This window comes from Poecilia formosa, unplaced genomic scaffold (assembly GCF_000485575.1).
Source record: "Poecilia formosa unplaced genomic scaffold, Poecilia_formosa-5.1.2 Scaffold852, whole genome shotgun sequence".
Lineage (NCBI taxonomy): Eukaryota > Metazoa > Chordata > Actinopteri > Cyprinodontiformes > Poeciliidae > Poecilia > Poecilia formosa.
The window spans coordinates 29,385-38,863 of record NW_006800791.1 but is presented as its reverse complement, the minus strand read 5'-3'; the positions used below and the strand labels follow the sequence as shown (position 1 = coordinate 38,863).

Sequence of the window (9,479 nt, the reverse complement as noted above, 5' to 3'; positions counted from 1 at the left end):
ATGTAAACATTGTATCTCCACCTCCGAACCACGACACCCCCGAGCACCCCCCCTGCAAAGCTGTGAAGCCACGTACTGTACTCGAAGGGATTTGCTGCTTCTTCTTCTTCTTCTTGTCGGTTTTATGGCGGTTGGCAAGAAACTTTTAGTAGCATTACCGCCACTTACTGGTATGGAGTGTGGTTCGTGATGGTTTAAATATTTATCCTCACATATATTCTACCATAAATTCTATCTAACATAACCTCACACATTCACACTTAACACATACATACTTGTGCACAACTTTGTATATCATGCCTTCATTTACAAACACACTACAATTAAATTCTATGAAATAATTTCGTTTTCTTAAGAAATCGAATAATTATTTGTATACGTTTACTCCCTAAATTCTTCCTCAATATATCTAATAAATTAATCTTCTCCTTAATCCTTTCACACTCTCTCTTCATATATCTTCTCTCTATTTCATATTTATGGCATTCTAATATAACATGTTCTATAGTTTCATATTTATCACAATGGTCACATTTGCCAGTTTTATGTTTTTGAATTTTAAAAAGTGTATAATTAAGTCCTGTATGTCCAAATCTTAATCTTGTTATCACTCTTTCCTCCTTTCTGTTTCTTCTTCCATTTCTTCTTTCTCCTACATTCTTCTGAATTTTATAAAACCATCTTCCTGTTTTATCTTCATCCCACCTTTTTTGCCAAACTTTCATCAGTTTCTCTTTAACAATACTCTTTCCTTCAGATTTACTTAATTTAACTGTAAAACTAATAGGATTTTTAATTGCCCTCTTTGCCATTTTATCTGCCCTCTCGTTTCCTTCTACTCCAATATGTGCTGGAACCCACACAAATACAACTATTAAACCCATGTTTTGTATTCTAAATAATATATGCAATATTTCTAATAAGATGTCCATCCTACTATCTGTTTGATTATTTTTTAAACTTAATAATGCAGAGCTTGAGTCTGAACATATTATTATTTTTAATGGTTTTATGTCTTCTACCCATTGTAAAGCCAATAATATTGCCAACATTTCTCCTGTATATACTGATAATCCATCTGTAATTCGTTTTCCTATTTTTATATTGAATTCTGGTACTACAAACGCTATTCCTATTTTCCCAGTTATTTTTGACGCATCAGTATAAATTTGAATGTATTGATAATAATTATTTAAATATAATTGCACTGAATAACTATTTACAATGTATGATTTATCTTGTTTCTTTTCCATTATTGACATATCTACTTTTGCTTCTGGTAGAATCCAGGGTGGTATAATTGATATTGATGTTTGACTAATTTCTAAATTATTCATTTCAAAATTTTGTATTTTATTTTCAATTGTCCATCCAAAACTCCTCATTTCTTTCTTTTCTTTTTCCCAACATGGATTTAAAATTTCCAGGGTTGGATGATCAAAGTTACTGCCTTGCAAATTTAACCAATAATTAATTTCTAATTTTGTTCTTCTTAAATCTAATGGCATTTCTCCCATTTCTATTTCTAATGCTGCTGTTGGTGTGGTTTTAAATGCTCCAGTACATAATCTTAGTGCCTGATGTTGGATAATGTCTAATTTAACCAGATGTGTTTTGGCTGCTGAACCATAAACTAAACAACCAAAGTCTATGTTGGATCTTATCATACCTGTGTAAATCTGTTTTAGTGATTGTCTATCCGCTCCCCAGTCACTGCCAGCCAAACATCTCAAAATATTCAATATTTTCTTACATTTATCAACAACTTTTTGAATATGTATATGCCATTTTAATTTTTCATCAAACCATATCCCTAAAAATTTCATACACTTTACCTGCTCTAACTCTTGATTATATAATTTCAATTTTATTTCCTTGTTCATTTTTTTCTGAGTAAATATCATTACTTTCGTTTTATCAACTGAGAACTTAAATCCCCATTGCAACGCCCATTTCTCTATTCCAATAATAACCTCTTGTAATTTTTTGACAATAAAATCAACATTTTTCCCTCTTTTCCAAACAGCTCCATCATCTGCGAAAAGTGAACAACCCATGTCTTTTCCAATATCTTTAAATACATCATTTATCATAATTGAAAACAATAATGGACTTATAATACTCCCCTGTGGGGTTCCATTTTCTACTACATATTTTCCTGAGATACTTTCTCCTATTCTAACTTGTATTTTCCTGTTTGTTAAAAAGTCTTTAATCCATTTAAATATTCTCCCTTTAATACCCAACTTGTTTAATTTAATTAATAATCCATCCACTCACATCATGTCATATGCCTTTTCTATGTCAAAGAATACTGCCACTACATTTTCTTTATTTACTTGAGCTCTTCTAATGTCATGCTCTAAACAGAGCGTTGGGTCATTAGTACTCCTCCCTTTTCGAAAACCACTTTGATATTTTGACATATATCCTTTTCTATTTAGATAATATATTAGTCTATTATTAATCATTTTTTCCATTATTTTACATAAATTTGATGTTAAAGCTATTGGTCTGTAGTTTTCTGGGTTTGAATGATCTTTTCCTGGTTTGGCTATTGGTATTATAATCGATTCCTTCCAATTCAATGGTAACTGTCCCTCCTCCCAAATTTTATTATATAATTATAATAATATATCTTTAGATTTTTCACTAAGTTGCCTTATCATTCTATACCAAACTTGATCTTTACCTGGTGCCGTGTTCTTTGTCTTCTTAAGTGCATTATTCAATTCCGTTTTTGTAAACTCAACATTCAACAAATTATTTGTTTCTTCATCGTTCTGTAATAAATCTTTATAATTTTTGTATATTCTCTTCCTTTTCTTCCCTTTTCACTAATATTATTTGAACTATGAATTTTACTAAATGTTCTTGCCATTATTTCAACTTTGTCTTCATCTCTTATATTTTTATCATCTATTTTTAGTATTGGATATTTAAACTCTCTTTTTATACCATTCATTCTTTTAATTACTTTCCAAATTTTTTCAATTTTTGTTTCTTTCCCTATCGTATTACAAAAATTTCTCCAATATTTTCTTTTTGCATTTTTTATAGTTCTCCTTACTATTGCTTGTTTTCTTTTATAATCAATTAAATTATTATAAATTGGATTATGTTTGAGTACCTTAAATGCTTTATTTCTTATTTTTATTGCTTCTTTGCACTCATTTGTCCACCATGGCACCATTTTCTTACCATTTTTACTCCCTGATTTTTTTATGAAAAGATCTGCTGCTTCCGTTATCTTACAAATTATTAAATTTGCATCATTTATATCCACACTCATATCTACTTTTTCTAAGTTTATTTGACTTATATGTCTAAATTTAATCCAGTCTGCCTTGTTAAAATTTAACTTTTTCCCAAGCTTTATATTATTATTATTTAGATTCAGTCCTACTCTTATTGTTATGGGGTAATGATCACTACCTATTGTAGATTTTTTATCAATGATCCATTCACAAATACCAGCTAAAACATTTGAAACAATTGTTAAATCAATAACTGATTCCATCCCCGTTCTTATATTAATTCTTGTTCCCCTTCCATCATTAATACATACTAGATTTTTCATTTCCATTAATTCCTCTATAACTTGTCCGTTTTTATCATTACATTTACCCCACAATGTACTATTTGCATTAAAATCTCCACACCAAATTACTTTCCCTTCCAGATATTCAATTAGTTCCTCCATTATCTCAATCGTTAATGTTTTACATGGATTATAAAAATTTATTATTTTGAATTTACCTTCTTCTTCCCATATCTCAGTTACTATATACTCTAGTTCTTTCCCTTTTCCTAATACCTGATATTGTATTCCTTGTTTTATAAATATTCCACATCCTCCTCCACTTCCTTCTGATCGATCTCTTCTTACACTATCATATCCTTTAATCACAAAATCTAATGTTGTTTTTAACCATGTTTCCTGAACACAAATAATTTCTGGTTGTTCTTCAAGCTCATCAATATAACCTTTAAGTTCCTGTCCATTAGCAATTAAACTTCTAGCGTTCCATTGTAATATTAACATGAACCGTTTTCACCTGATGTTCCTGGTCTCCCATCTTCCTCCAACTTTTTATTTATGTTCTCCCATGATCCCTCTTTAAAGCTCAAAAACTTTTCAGCTCCTCTCACTATTATTTTAATCTTCTCAGTTTTGTGTTTGGCTTGGTCAGTGCAGTTGATAACATATGCTATGAATAATATTAGTTTTTCCACTGGTACTGTGACTTTATCTTCAGTATGTGCTTTGCTTTGCTGTGTAGTTTGACTCACTGTTTGTTCAATCTCTATTGTTTTCTGTTCCTTCACATTTTTAACTGCTTCTGCATAGCTTATGTTTTTAGTTGTTTTAATCTGTACGATTTCTTTTGCTCTCTTTCTTACTTTACATCCTCCAAACGTAACTCTATGATTCCCTCCACAGTTACAGTATTCTCTTGTCCTCCCGTACTCAATGATGCCTTGAGCTACATAGAGATGACAGTCAACGCTCCACGTCATACGTCATTTCAGAGTTTATTCTAACATTTAAAAGTATAAAATCACATTGACACTTCAAACACACTAAAACAGACATTAATTTACCTGAGACAAATGGAAAAGAAGAAGAAAGAAAGGCAAAGACATCTTTGGAGAATTGCAAAAGCAAATCTGGTTTGTTCCTCACGTGCACAAATTTTTATAGTAAAGGCGTATTCTTCTCTGTAATTTATTCAAATAAGGCGTATCTTTGCTCATCCAACCAGGAGTTGTCTCAGACTCTATTAAAAGTTAGAAACTCCCTACAATTTGTTTTCAAGATCAAACACCAGTTGTCTCCTTTATCTCCTTTATCTAAACAAGTGGAAGCAGAGCTTCTCCTCCACTGACCTGAACTCATGCTGTTTTATGACTTTTCACAGATCAGTGTGAAAGCTGGAATTTCTCCTGATTGTTTCCCGCTCAAACAAAGGGCAGATCAGAAAATCTAGCAGGCAGTCTGCTGTAACTACAGGTAACATAAAGGTCAATAGGGCATAGTAAGTTATTAATCCGAAAACTACAATTAGGCTATTTCAATCAAGACATGTGGTTAAGTTTTAAAACTAGCATATTTTAAATTTATTTTCCTAACATGAATAACAANTCCATCCATCCATTTTCTGAACACCCTTGTCCCTCAGCGGGGTCGGGAGGGGTGCTGGTGCCTATCTCCAGCTAACGTTCCGGGCGAGAGGCGGGGTTCTATAACTATATAGTTATAGATAAATAGATAGGGAATGTAGAGATTAAAATCATTTAACTTCTGGCTCGTTGTATTCTCTTGTCCTCCCGTACTCAATGATGCCATGCGTGGAAATAAAAGCTACACAGAGATGACAGTCAACGCTCCACGTCATACATTTTCAGAGTTTATTCTAACATTTAAAAGTATAAAATCACATTGACACTTCAAACACACTAAAACAGACATTCATTTACCTGAGACAAATGGAAAAGAAGAAGAAAGAAAGGCAAAGACATTTTTGGAGAATTGCAAAAGCAAATCTGGTTTGTTCCTCACGTGCACAAATTTTTTATAGTAAAGGCGTATTCTTCTCTGTAATTTAAGATGAGCAAAGATAAGGTGTATCTTTGCTCATCCAACCAGGAGCTGTCTCAGACTCTATTAAAAGTTAGAAACTCCCTACAATTTGTTTTCAAGATCAAACACCAGTTGTCTCCTTTATCTAAACAAGTGGAAGCAGAGCTTCTCCTCCACTGACCTGAACTCATGCTGTTTTATGACTTTTCACAGATCAGTGGAATTTCTCCTGATTGTTTCCCGCTCAAACAAAGGGCAGATCAGAAAATCTAGCAGGCAGTCTGCTGTAAATACAGGTAAAATAAAGGTTAATAGGGCATAGTAAGTTATTAATCTGAAAACTATAATTAGGCTATTTCAATCAAGACATGTTAACAACTAGGGGAGATTACAAATTAGATTATGTTTTACAGATATTCTATGTTGCATTCAGTTTTACACCAGCTATTTAAATCTTGTCAAGATGGTCAAAAGGTTAAACTCACACAAACAGCCACGACCTCATGTGAATGCTTGTTCAATCCACAGGGAGGTTAAGAACTGTGTTTTAAATGATAGAAAACTAAAAACTAAGCTATTTTAAATTCAACTTATTGTGTTATATTTAAAATAAACATCCTACAAATGAGATGCCCACTGAACCATGGAGGCAATTTACAACCAAATGTTCTTATTTTAAAACGCTGTTAATTTTATATAATATTGTACATGTGGTTAAGTTTTAAAACTAGCATATTTTAAATTTATTTTCCTAACATGAATAACAATAAAAAAACAGCCACATAAAATCGTAATAGTGTGTATTGGCGCTAGTATGGATGGGTTATGACACAACATATACGTTCATTCAGCATCACTGATGTAACGCACGTGAAACCTTCGCGTTTGTTACATCATGACCTTCACATGCTCCACTACCTGTGTTTGTCCCATTCCGGCCACACTCAAAAAACAGAAAAGGACAACAATAACAAACTGTATACTCTCGATAATTTTTTTTACAATTATTGTTCAGTTTATACCGTCTGGCATACTCTCGCATAGTGTTCACGAACGGCCGTAGAATATTTTGCCATTCAATATAATTTTTCAGGCAGTATCTGTACAGCCTAATTCGGGGTCCTTCGGTGGTGTCTGGTGCAACATGTGTTAGATCATTCCAGAAGCGTCTCCGCACTTTCTTTGCTGTTGCAGACCAGACACAAGTAGTCAGAACGGGCCTGAGCTGGAGCTTCTTTCCGCTTGGACACTGACAAAGGACACTTCTGCAGCTTTATCTCCACAGTTAAGCTGTTCTCAAGTCGCTCTGGGGCTTTAAGCCTACTGCGCTGCTTTTTTGTTTGCTCGTTTGGAAACAGCTTTGGTTAGCTCATTAGCCGGCTTGTCGAAATGTTAAGTGTCGCAAGGAGCGTTTCAAGGTCTTTGCCAACCAAGATCTGCTCTCGAAATGTGTCGTCTTTGGTGAAGAAGGTAAGAGGTCAATCATTTTATTACTACATTTACACACGCTCTGTGCTCATTCCGGCATGACACCCTGACATCTAGCCGCTTAGCACAGCATGCTAGTAGTGCTAGCTTAAGGCCACCTCGCAGTTTGGAGAAAAGCCTTTGAGGTTGACCGCAGTGGTTCGTGACTTTTAGTTCTTTGCTGGGTTATTGAACATCTGCTGGGTGATGGTGAGCTGCTCATGCAGCTCAGTTTGCTACCAACCTCATCACGACAGGATGCGTCAAAACGGTCACGCGTCAACTTAAGAGGTTATTACATGAAGAAATTAAGCAGAATTAAAATTCACACATTCTCGGTTAGTTAGTTTAAGAACTGTTCATTCGTCTTCGAACTATGCAAATTTTCTGACAAGGTTTTTCCAAGGGGTTGTTAGTGAATGGTTCTGTGACCTTCATGAGTTTGCTCACCCGCTTCATGCTGTTACACCGCTAAAAAGGGGCCCGGGAATCTTCTGACTTCATCTAATTTAACATGCTAACATCGAGCGGTCCTCGTTGTAGTTTCAGTGAGTTTATGAGTCATTTTGTAATTTTATGTTCTAAGGCATGCTGGAGTGGGTTCCAGTCGGATGCAATCAGAGCTCTGTCCAGAAGAGACTATGCGTGAGTAGAAATGCTGTCATACTGCTGAGTGAAATTTAGCCATATTCAAAGCCAGCTACACAGTGTGAAACACGCACTCATCACTTCCTGGTATGAAATGTGTATGTGCTGCAGGTCAGAAGCCATCAAGGGGTCAGTGATCGGCATTGACCTGGGAACCACCAACTCCTGTGTTGCCGTCATGGAGGGGAAGCAGGCCAAGGTGAGGATTAGCTCAGTAATGTGGACACACTGCTTTAAACAGAACTGCTGTCTCAAAGTTAGTCAGCATATCTACTTTATTTGGCTTTTCATTGATTGGATCTTATTGTTGCATATTGGAATAGGTAAATGATTAAACANAAAAGTGTATAATTAAGTCCTGTATGTCCAAATCTTAATCTTGTTATCACTCTTTCCTCCTTTCTGTTTCTTCTTCCATTTCTTCTTTCTCCTACATTCTTCTGAATTTTATAAAACCATCTTCCTGTTTTATCTTCATCCCACCTTTTTTGCCAAACTTTCATCAGTTTCTCTTTAACAATACTCTTTCCTTCAGATTTACTTAATTTAACTGTAAAACTAATAGGATTTTTAATTGCCCTCTTTGCCATTTTATCTGCCCTCTCGTTTCCTTCTACTCCAATATGTGCTGGAACCCACACAAATACAACTATTAAACCCATGTTTTGTATTCTAAATAATATATGCAATATTTCTAATAAGATGTCCATCCTACTATCTGTTTGATTATTTTTTAAACTTAATAATGCAGAGCTTGAGTCTGAACATATTATTATTTTTAATGGTTTTATGTCTTCTACCCATTGTAAAGCCAATAATATTGCCAACATTTCTCCTGTATATACTGATAATCCATCTGTAATTCGTTTTCCTATTTTTATATTGAATTCTGGTACTACAAACGCTATTCCTATTTTCCCAGTTATTTTTGACGGATCAGTATAAATTTGAATGTATTGATAATAATTATTTAAATATAATTGCACTGAATAACTATCTACAATGTATGATTTATCTTGTTTCTTTTCCATTATTGACATATCTACTTTTGCTTCTGGTAGAATCCAGGGTGGTATAATTGATATTGGTGTTGTTTGACTAATTTCTAAATTATTCATTTCAAAATTTTGTATTTTATTTTCAATTGTCCATCCAAAACTCCTCATTTCTTTCTTTTCTTTTTCCCAACATGGATTTAAAATTTCCAGGGTTGGATGATCAAAGTTACTGCCTTGCAAATTTAACCAATAATTAATTTCTAATTTTGTTCTTCTTAAATCTAATGGCATTTCTCCCATTTCTATTTCTAATGCTGCTGTTGGTGTGGTTTTAAATGCTCCAGTACATAATCTTAGTGCCTGATGTTGGATAATGTCTAATTTAACCAGATGTGTTTTGGCTGCTGAACTGTAAACTAAACAACCAAAGTCTATGTTGGATCTTATCATACCTGTGTAAATCTGTTTTAGTGATTGTCTATCCGCTCCCCAGTCACTGCCAGCCAAACATCTCAAAATATTCAATATTTTCTTACATTTATCAACAACTTTTTGAATATGTATATGCCATTTTAATTTTTCATCAAACCATATCCCTAAAAATTTCATACACTTTACCTGCTCTAACTCTTGATTATATAATTTCAATTTTATTTCCTTGTTCATTTTTTTCTGAGTAAATATCATTACTTTCGTTTTATCAACTGAGAACTTAAATCCCCATTGCAACGCCCATTTCTCTATTCCAATAATAACCTCTTGTAATTTTTTGACAATAAAAT

The 9,479-nt window shown here is 33.7% G+C and overlaps 1 protein-coding gene across 1 annotated transcript in view; it reads left to right on the top strand.

Annotated features, from left to right (window-relative positions):
* Positions 1–6,973: 6,973 nt before the first annotated feature.
* Positions 6,974–9,479, top strand: part of hspa9 (heat shock protein 9) — a 26,125-nt gene continuing 23,619 nt past the window's right edge. Inside the window, exons 1-3 of the mRNA XM_007543574.2 lie at positions 6,974–7,054; positions 7,638–7,696; positions 7,811–7,898. Of these exons, the coding sequence (XP_007543636.1) occupies positions 6,974–7,054; positions 7,638–7,696; positions 7,811–7,898 (228 nt within the window). The remainder of the gene's footprint in view (positions 7,055–7,637; positions 7,697–7,810; positions 7,899–9,479) is intronic.